Source organism: Vanellus vanellus, assembly GCF_965231255.1.
Source record: "Vanellus vanellus genome assembly, chromosome: 15".
Classification (NCBI taxonomy): domain Eukaryota; kingdom Metazoa; phylum Chordata; class Aves; order Charadriiformes; family Charadriidae; genus Vanellus; species Vanellus vanellus.
The window spans coordinates 13533667-13552578 of NC_138920.1; the positions used below are offsets into that span (position 1 = coordinate 13533667).

The window sequence follows — 18912 nt, forward strand, 5'->3', positions numbered from 1 at the left end:
CAGCTCCTTTCTTAATTGTATTCTCACCTCTGTTGCTCTAAAGCACTGTGTATTTGCCCATCATTCCCAGCCTGTCAGCCATCCCACAGTCCTGCTGCTCTATCCATTAGCGCTACACAAGTCCTAAGCAACACAAATTGCTTAATTGGTCTTACCATGCAGCACACAAGAGCTGTACAGTGAGAAACAGATCCAAATGCCTTGACCGGTGGCATTTTAAATTACAATATATGGCAGTATACAGGACATGCCACACTGAGAAAAACTTACTGCTCAGTCAAGCTTACCAGGAGGAAAATACTACAAAGAAAACCACAGTGTATTCCAAGCTGTGCTTCTCACTGAAGTCACATATCAAAGACCAGACAGGTGTCAAACAGGCTAAGTGTTATGAAAAGAAAATCCCAAGAGATGGCTTAGGAGAACCCAGGAGAGCAGGACAATGGGACAATGGCAATTTATTTACAATAGGACACAAAGAATACATACATTAATTAAAAATTACAAAGAATACAGAGAAAACACTTTGGGGAAGGGAGAGAAATCAATGCTGGCTGAGCCTCTCCACTGGGGCAGGGGCAGGAGAAAAAAAACCAAACAAAAAAAAAAAATCAACCAAAATCTCACAGAGGGATCTCAAATCAGAACTGATGCAGGACTCCACAGCACAGTTGGCTTGCACACCCCCTGCTCCCTTTTTCCATCCTTGATTCCTGGCCGATTAGACTTTGGCATGATGGGCGGCTGAAGGAGCTATTAGGTGAGGCTGGAAAGACTCAGTGCCAAGGAGTCAAGCCACCTGGGAAGCCAGATCCCCGCAGGGGACAAGGCTGTCAGTAAGAGACACAGGTCCTTCTGTGGACCTGGTGGAAACTCTTATGGCTCCTGGGGTTAAAAAAAGCCCCAAACCCCTCAAGGGTGCACATCAGTGCTGGTGACAGGGAGGGCTTTGGACAGTTCTGGGTTGGAATGGTGTCACCTGTGTCAGCTGGTCATTTGGAGACCTTACTGCTTACTACAGCAAGAAGCAAAAGCAAAATTTTCATAGATCTCACTAAAAAAAAAAAACCTCTCCCCTGCAGCCCTGACTGAATCCAGCTAGTCTGGGGATGGAGGGAGCCTTCACTGTAACGTGGAACCTTTTTACTGGTAAACATAATTGAAGTGACCAACATAAAAAAAATTAACCTCTTTTAAAAAGAGTTTCCCATGGGCTGATTCAGGAATCAAACCACGGAAAAAGAAGAGCCCGCTGCAGAAGAGCCCACACTGGCTATCCCAGAGGGCTTGGACCGTTCTGTGGAGAAGAACAAAATACAGCTATGGGGTATACACTTTTCCTGTTCCCTGGAGGTAGAGAATCTAAGAGAAGGAGAAGAGAGTAGCAAGAGCAGCTGGAGCACAAGGCAGGTAGTGAGACAGCTCACTCCTGGCAATGGGAGAACTCCTCGGGGCCATTCCCTCTGTTCCCAGCCCCTTCTGCATGACCTGCACATGCCTTGCGGCAGCTGAGGCCCAATACTGCATCAGATTTCTTGGCACTAAAGCAGCAGCGTCGCAGCCTTCTCTCTGCAGGGCTCTGCGCAATCCCGGTGGGGTTCCCGGGAAGGAAGCCTGCCTCATTTCCTCACGCAGCTGGAGCAGAGCTATCGACAGAACAAACTCTTGTTACCTCGTGCATCTTTCCAGTCATATATTCTAGCACCAGCACAATCGCCACTTCCACCAGAACGTTACGTCCTGCTGCAGCTGGCTGCACCTTCCAAAAGAGAGGAAATCCCACCCTCCCTCAGCCCTTCCAGTGGAGGCATCTGAAGCGGCCCGTGCTGTCCAAGGCCGGAGGGAGGGAGGGAGAAGCGATGCTCAGGGTTGCAGTTCTCAAGCTCTCTCAGGGTGAAATTGCACTTCCCAGGCTCTGAATGGCACCTCCATCAAATTGTAAACAAGCCGAAGCCAGGACTTCCACGGTCAGAGCACACCAGGCTCATGCTGGGCAAACCTTTAGGCTCCCTTTATTTTGCCACAGTCAAGCTCCCTCTTCTGTGTAGACATGAAGGCAGGAAAGAAAACCAGTCTGATATTTGTCTGAAGAGTCTCCCTGAATCCTAGAGCACCCTAGGGGCTGGAAGAAAACATTTTCACAAGTGTTTCCACTGCTGTCTCAAATCCATTCGTCATCAACATAAAAAAGAAGGATGAATTAGCAAAAAGGGGGTTTACTTATACAGAGGGACATCTCTCTGCTAAAAAACTCCCTCAAATATGGAACAGGATAATCAAGTTAAAATATAAGGTATCTACAGACCCCTTTTCCCCCCAGAAGTAGCCCAGAATCCATGTACACTGTGCCAAAGTTACATTCCAAAACGAGGAGTTATTTATTTCGCTTGTCACTCTCCCACTGGATTTTGTTTCCTTAAAAGAGTTGGGAGAAGATGTCCCCTTCACTCCCAGGAGGACACGCATTCAGAGGTGTCTACTTTCTGCTGGGTCTGTGCATCTTCAGTCTATTTTCACTGCAGCATAGATCTTCCGGACAAACATGTAGGCTGCATAGAAGCCAATGGTGCCAGTGAGGAGCCAGAAGGACAAGACCATAAGGGCGGTGTAGCCAAAGTATAGTAAGGAGGGAATGAACTCAACAATATCCAGCTAAAATAGAAGAAGAGGAAAAAACAAGCAAAATCAAGTACAGAGGTAACAAGAGTTAGCTCCCCAAACCAACCAGTGCCTTCTAAGGCGGCATTTGACAAAGGGAGGAAACCCTCCGCTTGATTAATTTTTGTCCAGCTGAAAAGAGATCCCCTTCAAGGTGGGGTTAGGGAACACTGCTCCGCACAGGTAATGCAGGCAGGGGCGTCTGGCACTTACAACCTTCTCTTCCCTCTGGAAAGACTGTTAGCACCGTTGGCTGGTGAGCTGCCTTGGGCTGGCATGGGGACAGACTAGGACTAGGCAGTCCCACCATTTCCCTTCCCAAATCCAACAATCCCCTCTAGAAAGGTGGTACTTTCATACGAGAAGAATAACAATACCTTGTTCACAAAGTAGAAGATGGCATAGATCAGCACATAGAAGGCAGATCCTCCAGACACCAAGAAGGTCCTCCACCACCAGCGGTAATCCTGACAGGGTAAAAAGCCTCAACATTATCCCACAGGCTTCCTTTTCCTGTGTCACTTTCTCAGGGGATCTGTGAACTGTCTGGGACAGGGAGAACACAACCCATTTTCCTTCAAAGGAAAACCACAGTTTGGGCCTGGGGAACTATTTCGTCACAGAAACATCTCCAAACAAAGAGGATGAAAAGCTGACAGTGAAGCAAAGCCAGGTCAGTATCACAGCACCTGCTACTGAAGGAGGCAGCTCGGCCTCTGGCCCTGCATTTCATTTTGTATGTGGATGGAATGAAATAGTTTCTTTGGAAAGAGATGTCAGCTCAAAATACCCTGCTCCCAGCATAATTTCTGGTATGAAATCACAGTTCCCAGCCCAGCAGATAATCAAGTAGCTTCAATTCTCCTTGAAGTCAAGAGGTGTTAAGAGCAATCACACTTGTGAAGCTGGAGCACACTAGATTTCTGCTGACCAGCAACAATAACGTGACCTCTGCTTTTCCAGGAGCAAGTACCCTGAGCTACTGAAACTACAAATGTGGAAATCTCACCTCGGCACAAAGCTGGAAGTACACCATGACAATGCTGATTTGGGAGCATGATACCACCAGGATTATAAACACCAGGAAGAGAAAGCCAAAAAGGTAATAGAACTGGTTCTCCCAGATTGCCTGAAACAAAGACACAGCAGAAATTTTTTTGCATGCTACTGTGATCAATTAGTGAACATGAGACTAATTCTAGCCACTAACCCCAAAAAATAAGGAACCCCTCAGCCTCGTACAGATGAAACTGCATTTCTAATGCATTTCACAACATTGCTTCAGAGCATTCAGGTTGCAAAGGTGCCCAAAGACAGCTCTGAGGTATCTTGTTCATTCCCCTCCATCTCCCTAGCAATGGAACAGCAAATTCCTCCCCATCCATAGAAGGTGAAAAACAGGCAGCAGCTGGAATGGCTCAGTGAATGCCTTAAGAGAGGACCCCTCCTTGACATAAAGTTATGGTAAGCTTTCATCTTTACTGCCATCCTTCAAATCACCAAGGAGTGTCCATAGACATCTCCAGGTGTCTTCAGCAAAAGGACAGTCTGTAGAGACCCACAGCCCAGCTCTCTCTGGAAACAACAACTAATGGCCTGGAGGGAACCTGATAGCCCTTCCAGTAAGTACAGGAACAGGAGACTACTCCAGTGGAAGCCCTCTCCCTTTCAAAAGCTTTGGCACAAAAGGAATCCTATTCAGGAGCAAAGTAGGTTAAATGCTTACACTGAAAATGAAGAACAATTCAATGAACATAGCTCCAAAAGGCAGAATACCAGCCATGAGAATCCTATAGAGTGAGAAAGAAAAATCGTAAGCAGCATAATACAACTGTCTGGCCATTAAAAGTCCCCTGTCAGCACACAGAGCGCTCCTAGAAAAAGCTCTACAGCTCCAGATTACTAGAATAAATTTCACACAGTAAATGGCACAGCTGCTCCCACTGTTGAGCATGTACCACTTTTATAAGCACCAGTCATACCACATCAAAATTGTTGAGGTTATCTCTGATACTGCATTACTCAAGGAAACACATCTGCCACCTGTCTGCGTCCAGAGACCAGCAGAAGCTGATGACCAGCAACCCAAGGAGACTGAGGGGAGGGGGCTTAACTCACCTACACACTCATCACTCACCCAACAAACTTATTCATATACCACCTCTGCTCCGGGATCTGCCTGGGAATCTGATTTGTCCGTACAGGATTGTCATACGGCTGTTTGCGAAATCCAAAGTAGTAACCCAGGTAGACTAAGGGCAAGGAGATCCCAAACCACATGCAGAGCAAGGCCACCATGGTAGGGAAAGGCACCTGGAATCACACCAAGAGTCACAAAAGTGAGGCTGACAGCAAGTTCCCCCACCCTGGGAGACTGGAGTCACCTGTCAGACCAACTCTCCAGTTAACCACTGCACTGACACCCACATTTACTGTGGTGTGTACTGTGAAACTAAGCAAGTCCCTGACAGCCCAGTCACCCTCCTCCCATCCAGCAAGCTCCAGGATGAAGGTGGTACCTACCGCTCCAGAGGAGTGTTTCCCCCAGATGAAACAGTTCAGGACAAAGCAGATACCAAAGACGACACCCGGATACAGGGTAGCTGTCTGCAAGAGCAAACATAGGTTAAGAGAAAACAAGTGACTAATCAACCAGATGTTTCTCTTTAATGAATTCATTGCTGGGGCAAAGCACATCTGGAGGAAGCATCTCGTTTGCTGCAGCACATCGGGGATGGGCTGTGGGGAGGATCTCAGAAAATCCTCTTGCTTTACTATAGTACGTGCTCTGGTGTTCGCCCTTTTATGTAAAGCTACGAGGACTCAATCCACACCAAATCTCTGCAGTACAGCCAGGCTTCGTCCAGCTATCCACAAACAGGCATGGAGCTTTATCCACACATCTTGCCATCAGCAAACCTGGATAAACAGCACAGAACACCACCAAGACTCACACAAAAGGCTCCCTTCTTCCACCGATGTCCTTTCAGAGTCCGGTATAAGCGGCCAGCAAAGAATCCACCAAAAACCCTGGACAGAAACAAGCCAGGACAAATAAAATTAGCTTTCATTGTCAGAGAGAGGAAGGGTGGGCAGGACAGCACCGCTGTGGGAAGCAGTGGAGACACCTACCCCATGAACATGAAGAGAAAGCAGGCGGTAGTCATCAACGCACCCCGGCTAGAAGGCGACAGCATCCCCAGCATAGCAACAACTGAGAAAAAAGGACAAAGAACAGCAGCTCTGATGTACGTGTGCTAGCCAGCATCTGGAGAACAGGGGCCCGTCCCATGTGCCAACCACAGCTGCCTGGAATCTCTGCCTTCTGCACAGATCTCATTTCCCTCAAAGCAAAACGCATCCACAGCCTCCAGCACTGGCCAGAGAGAGGAAGCCACAGCTTTGATCTCAAGCTATAGACCATGCTTTAGCCTCAATTTCCCCAGAGATTTCACCAGGTGCAGCTCAGAAGGCAAGGCACACATGTGCAAAAGTCTCCCAGCCCACTGTCACCCAGGGCTCCTATCTTGATAACAGGCAATATAAACACAAAGAGATGTCTTCAGCTGGGAAATGCTATCTAGAAACTCAAATGCTGAGCACAGTTCTATTGCCTTGATTAGTCCCACAACAGGAAGCATCCTTATGTGACTGCACCCAAGCTAAGGTGAGCACAGGTTGAAGTCAATGGGAGCTACAAAATGCCCTTGAGCATTGTTCCGCTTCTCGTTATGGCCACCCCATCAAACATGCGCCACTTACAGATGACAATCAGGATCATACAGAAGAGCTGAATTCCAGAACCCAGGAGAGAGCTGAGGATCATAGGATACTGCGGAGGCCTGAAGACATCTCCATGTACAAGTTTCCAACCAGATTCCTCCATAGTATCTTCCTGTAGCAACAGCAGGAAAAGAAGGTATTTAGATACAGTCTAACGATGGAAATTAATGTCCTATCACAGCCACCTTAAAAGGTTAATTTCTGTAGGAGAACTGGATACAGAGAACTTTATCACTCTAGTTAAACTTCTTTCCTGTTGGGCTTAAAACAGTTCAGACCCAATCTGCCAGTATCAGGGCACACATTTATGGAACTATCTGCAGTCACTACTTAGGTCTGAAGACATCTGAACTGGTAATCTGCCATTGTACATCGAGAGCCAAAGGTGTTGTGACAGCACATGACAGAACTGCCCCTCCCATCTCCAGAGGTCAAAGCAAAACAGGAGCAAGGAAAAAGACAGTACATCCAAGTCTTCAGACTAGATCCTTCCTCATCTGTGCTTCCCTCCCTCTCTGATCCCAGCCCCAAGAACAAACACATACAATGTCATCTTCCTTGTTGTAGTTGGCAATGTCCTTCCGGAGAGTCCGGATGATGATCATGCTGAGAATACCTGAAAACAAGCACAAACTAAGTTTAGCTCGGAGGCTCCTCCATGGCTGTGCTGCTCTCACATGTGCAACTACATGGCTCCCAACAACATACAGTTCCGACTGGGAGAGGAGGTCTCGAATCATTAGCCATTCCCCTGAGCCTTCAGCAAAGACAGAAACAAAAACCCAGGGAGCAGGGAAGGCAGCATTCCAGCAGGAACAGGGCACCGTGGCTTTCCCATTTTTTTTTTCCTTAAATATGGACATGCAAAACATGCATTAACCACATTCTATTCCCTCAGCTACCCCAGTCAGAGAGCAAAAGTGAGTAACTGTCTGTCCCCATGGGGCACTGCCCGAACCAGGAGATTTTATGTGCTAATGTTTGTTTCCCACCCCTCCTGATCAGATTCAGACATGGCCATATTCTCATCGAGCCACCTACAGCTGAGGCTTAAAGTTCCCTGCAGATTAATGGTAAAGCCTTCTTCACCCCACACATCTCACTCACCTGAAAGGAAAAAGACGACCACAACCGAGTTGATGATAGAAAACCAATGAATCTGCACATCACTCATGGTCAGGTAGGTGTCCCAGCGGGAAGCCCACTTAATGTCACTTTCCTGAAAGAACAGTAGAGTTCTCATACCAGCACATTCCCAGTGTCTTCCACAACACCTCTGTGACAGACACTTGGAGCACCAACTGCCAGCCAGGCAGGGGTAGTGAGCTGCCAGCCAGCTTCCCATTAACTCCTCACCTCCCAGTGAACAGAATAGGTGAAAAGCAACTGGTTCTCTTTAGAAGGATCTATTTCCTGAGGGGCAGATCCTGTAGCTTCAGGCAGAGTGCACATACTCTTCTCATCAGCCTTCAAATCTGTAGGGGAAAACATGGGACACACTAGGTCAGCCCTTCCCTTGAGGCACCACCTCTCCCACCAATCATCCTGGCCCCAAGTACCCTTAAGGCACTGGGCTGCAATGACTGCAGGGGAAGCGTTCATTCCTTTCTCACCTGCTTTGCAGTTTGCAAAACTAGGATCAGAAGTTAAAATTAACAAATTTTAAGGAAAGCTATGCATAAGGCTGGAACGATAAAAGCCAGAGGCTCTAAAGCCAAGGATCTAGATCATGAACAAATCCTCTATTCCACATGATACATTGAGAAACAAGACCTCTCCAACAGAGCCTGCTGCTGCCAGAAGAGAGTGGCACGGGATGATACAGACAATGAGCAACTTCCCTTCAAGACACCTGTTTCATGTTGGGCTCACTGAGGTAGGAGTGTTTTCCCCTTAACCATTATTTTTAACATTTAATCCACCTAGAACAGTTCCAAACATCCTGTGGGTCTCTGAACTAGCACGTAGTGTCCCCATAGGGGAGAGCTGGGCCACAATAAGAGCCAGACACCATGCACACTTCATGCTAGATAACACAGTGCAAAATAACCCAACCCCTAAACCCCAAACTCCAACCTTTTTATATTAATTAATTTTTCCATGGATTGCATTTCAACGGTATGTCTCTGGTTTTGGTACTTCCTTAATAACAAAGGGGTTTATTCTTCTTATAATTCAGACTCCCTCATTTCTGTGCCCAGAGACCATAATGGAAGCAACAACTAGCACCCTGATACATCAGTAGCATTCAACTCCTTGGACCTACAGAGATTCTTCTCCTTTGCTCCCCTCCCTAAGAATCTCTCACCTTCTAGTTTAATACTTTGGGGAATCACTTCAAAGCGCACAACCCTGTAGGTGGGCTCCTGGTTCTCTTCCACATCCTCTCTGTGGTAGTAAAGGATGAAGGAGAGGTGGTTGTGCAGGTAGAACTACAACAGATTGACATTAATGAAAATGTTAGTATCCAAAGGAAGGAACAGGCAAAGTTTAGAAGCAACAACTGCAGAAAGCAGCTTCAGTGCAGAAAACTAAAGACTCCAACTGTTCCCAGATGCATTGCACTACAGAGCAAAATCAGGCTCTTTCCAAGGCTAAAAGAACAAGAGGAGAGAACAGAGGTGTTGGAAAGATAACACCTCAACTGCTCCAGGCATCAGGGACAATGCTTTGGTCTACTTCTGGCCTGGAAAATATCATTGTATCTCACATCTCAACCATGCATTCAGTGGCAGCAGAATCACCAAATTTAAGTTGGAAAGATCTCAGTAGCTACAACCCCGAGGTTCCTGTCTGCTTTTTCCACCAGGCAGACATACATTACCCAGACTCTGTGGGGGACCACAGCTGCTCTAAGCTTGTGCTTTCAAAAGGCTCTTACATCACCTACTACATGAACAAAGTGCAGCAACCCCAAGCTGGCACAGCAGGTTCATTCACCCACAAGAACTTAGGCTCAAGCGATCAGAGCTGCATGTGCAACCAAACGCTTGAGTATGATAAACAGATGCACCTGTTAAACAGCTAATCTAAGGGCACACAATCATGGAAAATATCTGCAGGAATACACGTGTTAAGTTTCCATTTGCAAACTTAAGCAGCTTTTCCTCCAATAAACACTTGAATATTTTTTTTTAAATACACGATACTTCAAGACCGTCAAAGATTAGCTAGCCTTTGGGGTACATTGATCAGCTGAGGAGAAACCACTGCATGAGTATGGAGGCAAAGCTAGGACTCCTGGCTATCACACCAGTAGTCCAGCAGCCACCCCCTTCTTCCAATAAGAGACCTCTCTCTCATATTTCCAGTCTTCATAAAACCTTTTGGTTGCATTCCCAATTCTGATACTCTCCGGTGGACTTCTAACACCCTCTGACAGACACCCAGATCTCCTCCAGGCACCCCTCAAACAGCATCTGAATTCTCTACCTTGTTACCATCCATAAACCCAAGCCTGTATCCATGCTCGAACTGCACATCCTTCTCCTTCTTCTTCTCTTCTTCCTCACGATTGGAATAAAACTCCAGCCGTGTTGCCACAGGGAGGTTATCAGCAATGCTGAAAACACAGATTTCAGATCAAATTGGTCCACAACACGGAATCCCCACTGACAAAAACCCATGCTCAAGATGACTCACAGATGGACATAGTAATCTTCCCTGATGCGCTCGGCAATCAGCTTGCTCTGCTCCACTGTCAGAGTGACTGGCTTATTGGGAAAGTTGCACAGAACTTCACATTTCTTCTCCACGTTCATGGAAACCTGGAAAGGTGTATTTACAATTCGGTCCCCTCGAAGAACCTCACCTGGAAAACAGGAAAATAAGGGCAGGGTTGAAGACTGCCAGGCTTCTCGCCACTGATCCTGCCACTGGGTTGGCAGCGTACCGTACAGCTGGAATGACAACAGCAAGTCTCCTTTGTTACACAGATGCAAGGATAAGATTGAAGGACAGTTTATTATGTTGGAAGTATCAAGCACTACTTATGAAGCAGGTTACATGACCTCCTTCAGGAAAAGCATTTCCTCTTTCCAATATACGGACATCCTAGTTTGCAAACAGCCAGCGTATAACAAATTAGAGAAAGCAGGCTCTCCACAAAGTTTATTAGAAATGACATTTGCAATTGCTTTTACTCCTGTAAACATACCCTCACGCAGCTCATAAATGGCAGCCCACTTACTGCTGAGGAACATGCTGTTCAACAGATACATACCGAGATTCTCAGCCTTGTATGTTATCTTGGTGGGCTGGCAGAAGGGCAACGAGTAGTACTCATATGGTAGCTGGGTTCGCGAGCTGGTGAGCTTCACAGCCTGGAGGAAGAACAGAAGGATTATCTCCATGAAAGAACTCAGACAGTTTCCTGTCATCTCAACATCAGCCAGAAAACTTCAAGACACCTCCCATAAAGCTCACTTTTGGAAGCTGTTAAATAAATAAAATGAAAAAAAAAAAAAAAGAGAGACTAATGTTCCTGGGAGAGCTCCAGCTTCCCTTCCTTTTGCACAATTCCTAGCTTTACATTCTCTACGATTTACTAGCAATTCATTCACAGAGAAACACTTGAAGAAAGAAGCATGATGGATTGGTTTCACAAACTTATGACTCAGTGGAGTCCTAAGAATCAAAAAAGAGCTCAAAAGAAATTCAAGAGTCACATCTCATACAAGACTGCAGTTATTTCCTCCTCCAAAAGAAAAAAATCATGACACACTGGACCTAGAGGTCTGGCCTCTAGTGATATGAATAGTTCAACATTTTTTATCTCTGTAAGGAAAGTCAGAGAGCCATCAGATTGGGAAGACAACAGATGGTGACAAAACCCCAAGATTTCAGAAGAGTTCCCACAAACCAACGGCACAAGGGAAGTAGAGAGACATACCATGATAGCCAAGGCCAGAGCTGCTCTGAAAAACAGAAGTGTTTTGTAATGCAGCCAAGCTCATTTATTGGAAGAGCACTGGCAAACTGCTGACTTGCCTTATCACTTGAGGAAGCATTTGGCTCATGAAATCCCTTTGAGAACAGCCATTCCAATACCTCCTTCTTCTGGGAAGCTTACTGTAGCCACAGGCAAGTCTGATTTGCTTAAAAATAGCCTATGTCTGGCAGCCTGTGGCCAGAGAGCAAGTTGTGTTGTGCTTCACATGGGAGCAGCCAACCTCAGCATCCCCAAGGGTGCTGGGTTTTGCTGAGACAGAGGCCACAGCTTTAGAAAAATAAATGAAATGGGCTATAAATTGCTGATGTCTGGAAACAAAGCCTGGCTTTCTCCCGTATGGGTGAAGCAGGTCCATCATTCACTACCAGCTACACTGCACAGGAACAGCTTTTCAGCAAGCCTGGGCTGTAAGATCTGCAACACCCAAGGACAAATGTCTGCACTTGGAAAGGGCTTATCATGGATTTCACTTGACTTGAAGACACAACACGAGCAAAGGGGTAGAAAAGAAAATTGAAAAAGGTCCGATTCAAACCATTTCTTTATTCTACCAGTCACGTACTACCTAAAGGCTCACCCTCTAAAAGCACTTTGGAGTCAGTATAATGCTGGAAAAAAGTCTCTGATTAAATTAACTTCAAAGCTACAGTGAGAAAGAGGGATCTTTTCCCAAATACAGCAACATCTTGGGGACTTTGGTGCACCTGAAGAAGGAATTTGGTAGAAGATACCAGAAGCAAAAAAGAATCATGTTGGGAACTGCAAGGTAGGATGACAACAGTGACTGCTTGAAGGCTGCTCATCCCCAACACCCTACACAAACATTGTGAAAAAGAGAAAATACCTGCCCCCAGAATTTTAGCAACAGGATCTCCAAATTTGACTTTCTAGCCCTAATTAGCTGCTATGATTTAAAGAAGGAAAAATTCAAACCACAAGAAAACCCAAACCAAACAGACTAACAGCTCCATCTAAGTTCATCCTACCTTTATTTCTACAGGATCATTGCGGTGGAAGTTGATAGGAGCCACACCGGGTACATAGAAAGAGTCTGTACCATGCAGCAACAACAGCAGCAAGACCAGCATATATCTTAGCCTTCCCTGCAAAAGGGAGAAGAAACATTAATACAACTGAAACATGGGAACAACACTAGAGACGGACAACAAGACTGTAAGTGTTCATCCCAGACATTAGAAAGACTGTACAGTCAGGTGATTAAACAAAAATTAAATTCAGAAAAGCTATTCTTGTTTTGTGACTCTCATCAAGTCACTTTCCACTCTTTGTGTCTCTGTCTCCTCATCTGCAATTAAGAAAACACCGGCTTTGCTCAAACACAAGAAAAATGCACTTCTTGTCTGTAACACGCTTCATCTAGCAGGCTGTCATCTGACTTTTCTACTCCCACCCATCTAACACCTGTGTGGTAGAAAACCCCATGGATTACTAGAGAAGAGGGCCACAGCCCTGGCATTGGATTTCTGTTAACTCTGCACACCAGGAGTTGCCCTGTAGCTGCTGACGGATTGATGCTCACATGCCACTACCTGCAGTGGAGTAGTTAGTGAAGGGTGAGGTCTGACACCAAACTAACCGCTCACTGCATCCAAAGGAATGGTTGCATCACCACTCCCTCCTATTCCATTCTTCTTTCCACACCCCTCCGTGCCACAACACAGCTCAGTAACACAGCAAAAAGGTTTTCACCCCCTTTTCAGGGAGCGAGGAGATGGGTCAGGCTGGAAACTTCAAGCAGTTCCACAGGGGCTCCAACACAAACCAGACCCTGTACACCAGCAGTGGCAGCAAACCCTTTAACGGACTTTGCTGCTTCCTCGGTCCCTACCATTACCTCAGGTAACCCAGCCCAGCTCGAGTATGAGCAGGAAGGCTGTGAAATGAAAATTGAGCTTTAAAGAGTATTAGACAGCAGCAGCTTGGCTGGATTAGAATATCAACTCTGGTATAATCTCATTGTATTACTAGCTTCAGCTAATTCTCCTAAACTCCCCGTGTGTATGGCACCGTTGGAAAACCACACAAACCCCAGAGCCTCTCAAGCTAATGAAGCAACAATAATAAACCCAGTTGCTGCCTTCCTGCACATCCTTGGCAGGGAAGGCATAATCGGTCTCTGTGACCTGCTGTCCATCCACCTACATGCAGTAGCTCTGCAATCAGGGGTGCGGAGACAAATATAGAAGGGAAAGGCAGAGGAAGCATTCTGACCAAGCGAGATGGGCTTGGACTGAAATGAGCCATCACCAGCCTGGTGCCTGCTCTGGCTCAGCACAGCCCAGTGTTCAGCACTACCCTGCCACCAATTAACACCGTCTGGGCAGGCCGTGAGGGAATTAAAAGCAATGCTGGCTTGCATATACAAGACAGATGCCATGGGCAGCAGAGAATAAAGCACATTGAGCTTCAGGCTCCCAGCAGCCACCCGCAGAGCCTGTCCCAAACAGCCAGTCCCGGCACGGCTGCTCCCTGTCAGCAGTGATCCACAGGGAAGGCAGAGGGGAACTGGGATCTGGGACGCAAAGAGTAGCTGGCAGGAGCTCTGGGTGCTGACACAGACCCCGGGGCGCTGACACCACCACCAGCACCACTCCTCCTGGCTGGACGGGGCAGACTGCTGCACCGCTACAGCCACAGCGTCTTTCTCAGCGCGGCGCTAGAGCACAGTCAGCATGCCCACAACACCAGAGGAAACATTCAACGTTCACAAGCCAGGTGTGGACAAAAAGCAGCTCCGTCATAGGGATCCTGCATTTGCGGGGTGGGGGGGGGAATAATCTGTGTTTATTGCCCCCACACCCCCTTCCTCTTCATCACCTTCCTTTTGCCTTATTTGGAGGCTAGTAAGGTACATTTGGCCCAGACACCAGCGGAGGTCAATAGAGTATCCAGAATTACTGCCACTGAGCAGGATGAGAAAAAAAGTCATAAATATTGGGTTTTTTTTACACCTGAAATGTATTTAAGATGCAAATGCTAGCCACCTACATAAATTGTGTTAATACTAAATTATTAGATGTATCTTTTTTGCTTACAAGGGAGATTTTCAGATCTATTCTAAGCACAGCTTAATGCAAAAAGCCCCATTTGGAAAGCAGCTGGGAAGCACTCTTTTTAAAATTGCTTGGACTTCAATACTGATCTACCTTGAAACAATATGGGGCTTGTTTTCTGTGCTTCACTAAATTTTGCCTTCTCCGATCTTGTAAGAGAGTGCTCTGTGACTCTCTGACCAAGTAGGAAAAGGTCTCCTGGGCAGGTGAAGCACTGGAAGGAAAGAGCACTCTTGTCCTACATCACGCTCTACAGCAGCCAGTGACCTATAGCAATTATCTTGTTTCATTTGTCACTAAGCGCCAGACATACGCAGCACACTATTACTTAATAAAAACCAAAAACACACTGGTGCCACCCTTGCCCTGAAGAGCTTGCAAGATGAAAAGATAAGGACAGAACTTTGGAAGGAGCTCAGGAGACATGCAAGCACGTAGAAGATGAAATTTTTGATAACACCTTTGGCAGAAAGAAAGAAACCTCTTTGCATACAGATGATGATGACTCAGGCAGCACCAGGCAACAGAAATACAAGAGGGGGACTATGGAAAGCCTTGCCAGGAAAAAATATTTGGTAGCAAGAAACAGGAACACTGCAATGCAACAGGTGGGGGGATCTTTGGAAGTGAAATCTGAAGGAAATATCCAGTGCGAGTTCCTAACCTGTCAGCTCACACCTGGCAGAGCACGTGCAGGCTGAAGCCAGGGATCTTTCTTACCAGGATCTTTGCTTTCGTATTGACAGATGTGTTTCATCTTCTCCAAATGAAGGCAGCAGCTTAGCAATGACAACACGGGCACATGCCAAAACATCTGCATAACTCATGGGCCTGGCCAGGCAATCATCTCATTTGGGAGATGCCTGCAAGCTAAGTTATCTCCTATGCAAGGTCAAAACTTGCAGGACTGAACTCTGCTTTAGTTCAGTCACAGAGCCCTGGCAAGGCACAGATTTCCAGCAGACAGGAGACACTGCCTTCGTGGCCTTTACCAACTATTTACACTTCAAAACACATGCACGAAAAAGTCTCTCCAATGACAGTCTTGCATCTGAGGTGCCAGGAAATTGTACAACAAAGCAACAAGAAGCACAACAAATATGCACAACTCCAGATCAAGAAAAACCCAGCTGCACGTAGACAAAAATAACTTGCATTGACCAAGTCTTATTATTTTACTATAGACATACATGCAGACACATATTTGCAAAAGACTCTTTCTTAAGAGGATATGACATAAATGACAGAAGTAATCTCTTTCTCTCGCTTTCCCTAAAAGAAAAAAAAAAATGAAATCTCACTATATTCCATCTGCACACGGGACCCCAACAGATGTCACACTGATTTCTCTCTTGCACTGGCATAAAGCAGCCCGGGGAAATCACAGCACAAGAGCAGGCAGAGAGCATCACCCCGGGAACACCTGGCATGGTTCAGGCAGGATACTGCTAGCACTGCTGCAACCACAGCTACACTAACCACCCCCCCAGAGCAGCCGCTCTCCCCGTTGCCACATAACTTGGCACACCCACCCTCTAAAGGCAACAGCAACTATCCTGAAGTCTGTGGGATCTCGCTTGAAAGATTTTGAAAATCTATTCCTGTAATTAACTTTAGAATTAAGCACTTAGCTGTAAGGATAAATTAACTCAAACCTGACTTGCAGCCATTCTAACACAGTATTTCTTGTCCTACATGCAGCAAGAACAGAGATTCGCACACAAACCCTCTCCAAGAAGGTACTTCTGGATAATTATCACAGGACTTGTTATTTACAAACAATTCCAGGACACGGTTTCTCCAATTTATCTCATTTAGAAAGACTTCAAATATATTGCCATTTTCTGTGAATTCACAAAAGGTTTACAAAACACACTGCCAAAAAGAACTGCTTAGCTAAATTCCAGCCTGCCCAAGCACGAAGAGAACCTACAACGTGCATTTATGCCATTACCATGCACATGTGTGTGCTCCTCTATGGCTGGTGGTCCCCGCAGCTAGCACCACCAGAGCCTGAACTCCAACATTTATTTAAGGGAAGGGGGAAACAGAAGCTGACAAGAAGCTTTTTCCTGTGGCACTCTGCCAACACACTCTAATGTAACCCAGCTGGCCCACAGCCGGGCCAGTCACGTCCAGGACATCCCTGCCCAGGTTATCAGCAAGCGTTTTCTGTAGACTGACAACTTGAAACCTTCGAGTAGTAGCAATTTCAAGCATTCCACAAGCGTTTTAATAGGGCTGGTAGTGCATCAGTGCTGGTTTAGGTCTTACAGCTCTATAGGCTACATATGAAACTTAAGAGCACAACATTGTATTTGGTCAAAGGGAGGAAAAGGAAGTAAGAAGGGACAACGATGGCTATCATATGAATGAGACGATGGACATCATCCCGTTTCTTTTCCACAGAGGGACATCAAACAGCCATAATAAAGAGCTTTTCACTTTCAAAGATCGTTTCGAAGAAAAGCAGGGAAAACGCAACCTATGCAGAGGCGTTTGTCCAGCCGGATTCACAAAACTCTGATATGCTGTTCAACTTACCAAAATTTTTTAATATGATGACAGAAAGGGAGGAAAGACATAATCCACTACTTTGTGGGAGGAAAAAAACCCACATGTAACAGAGCAAGCTGAAGCTGTCTCCCACATGTAATATTTTTTCTACCCTCAGGCACATTAACAGGACGTGCACAGTACTAACGGCACCTGCTCTTCACTCCCTCTGAGGTGCCAGCCTGACACTCGCTCCCCTTTTTCGAGGGCTGCCTCGTTAGATGTTCTTGACAATTGTTTGGACAAGCTCATCTTTATTGCATCTCTGCCCAGCTCACCCTTGCACTTGGAGGAGTCACTGAAAGCCTTTCGAAAGGAGACAAGCGCTGCATTCACATTGATTTCAGAGAGCTCCTTTGACACCAGGAGAGCTGTTAGCAGTCTCCTCTGCCTTTCATAAAAGAGAAGGCTACAAGGAAATTCCCAGTAGGACCATCTTCAGCTCTCAAAGCCAGCTCAGACACTCCCTCCTCCCTGCCTGGGAGAAAGCCAGCAGAGTATGAAGATGCTTAAAGCAAAATAAATTAAAACCTCCACTCTTCCAATCTCCCTTCCAGTTTCTGCCAATCTTTATGCTACATGAGTCACCTCCCATCCCACACCCTGGCCAACAACAACCTTTGTATCGGCACACATCATTTATTCATACAGCTATTCTTACAACACATTATCAAGGAAATATCCTTCTATGAAAGCATGGAGGAAAATCCATTTTTCTACTACAAGACTTCAGGCAGATAATTAAGGTCTCAACAGCTCATTTTCTCCTCTGTGAGGTGGCACCGATGCTCACCTACCTTAGCAAATTCCCACCAGAAACATCTTGAGCTCTCCCAGGATTCAGGGAATAACTCCATAATAACAACAGAGACGCCGGGGAGGTAAAGCAGATCCTTGCACCCGGAGTTGATAATCGCTGCCAAACACTTGTGAAAATCCCACACAACGCAAAAACCTCTTGACTTGGCGTAAGCACCTGGTTCGGGCCAACGTTTCCCTTCGACAGAACTCCACCGGGACAAAGAGGACAGCCGGTGCTCCCTACAACTGAGCACACCCGCAGTCTCCGCTGACGCCGCGGACGAGCCCCCCGGCCCCGTGTCCCTCCTGCCCAGACAACGCTGTGAATCGTGGAAACGGAGCCAGTTTTGCCGTCGAGGGAGCGCGGGGCCCGGCGGACACCGAACACCAGCTCTGCCGCGCCCCGCTCACCCCTGCCCTCCTCCGGTGACACCGCCAGCCGCCGCCCGGGCCGCGGGGACATCCCTGGGGGGAGACGCGGGACGGCCATAGGCCCTAAGCGGAACTGGGGAGCCCTCCCCGGCCAGGGGCCGGCGCAGCCCGCGGGGACGGGGCGAGGGGGGGCGAGGGGAGGCGCGGGGGCCGGCGGGGCTGCGGGCCGAGCGGCGCGTCCCTCCCAGAGCGGTGCAGGCCCGAGCCGGAGCCCCCTCGCAGCGCCCCGCGCCGGGGTCGCCCCCGGACCGCGCCGCCGGCCCGGCCCAGCCGAGGACCGCGGAGGAGGCGGGCGGGACGCGGGGCCGCACCAGGGCCGGGCCGGGCCCCACCGGCCTCTCGGGGCCACCGCACTCACCATCGCCGCCGACGCCGCCATCTTGGATCCACGTGTCGGGGCGGACGTCAGCGGAAGCCGCGCGCGGTTGGCTGCGGGGCTTATCGCCATGGCGACAGCGGCCTCGGCCGGCCGGGGCTGGGCCGGGCGACGGGGCTCCGCGCTGCCGGCTGGGGAAGGGGCAGTCCGCGCCGCCATCTTTGCTGAGGGCAGCGGCCTTTTGCGTTGAGGGCGGGCGCGACGCCGCGGGCGCCACGCTCGGTGCGGGCGCTGCGGCGGAGGGGCAGGGAGGACCGGAACGGCCTGGCTCGGTCCGTCCG

General features: G+C 47.7%; 1 protein-coding gene across 1 annotated transcript; it reads right to left on the minus strand.

Annotated features, from left to right (window-relative positions):
* Nucleotides 1–441: 441 nt before the first annotated feature.
* TM9SF4 (transmembrane 9 superfamily member 4) lies at nucleotides 442–18703 on the minus strand (the record flags this gene model as incomplete). Its single annotated transcript, XM_082491133.1, has 18 exons — nucleotides 442–2652; nucleotides 3036–3125; nucleotides 3668–3787; nucleotides 4385–4448; nucleotides 4796–4971; nucleotides 5182–5265; nucleotides 5613–5688; nucleotides 5791–5872; nucleotides 6421–6553; nucleotides 6987–7057; nucleotides 7549–7660; nucleotides 7798–7916; nucleotides 8750–8873; nucleotides 9874–10003; nucleotides 10084–10252; nucleotides 10664–10763; nucleotides 12379–12495; nucleotides 18614–18703. 18 exons carry the CDS (start codon nucleotides 18701–18703, stop codon nucleotides 2503–2505), a joined length of 2007 nt encoding a protein of 668 aa, XP_082347259.1. The 3' UTR covers nucleotides 442–2502.
* Nucleotides 18704–18912: the final 209 nt, after the last annotated feature.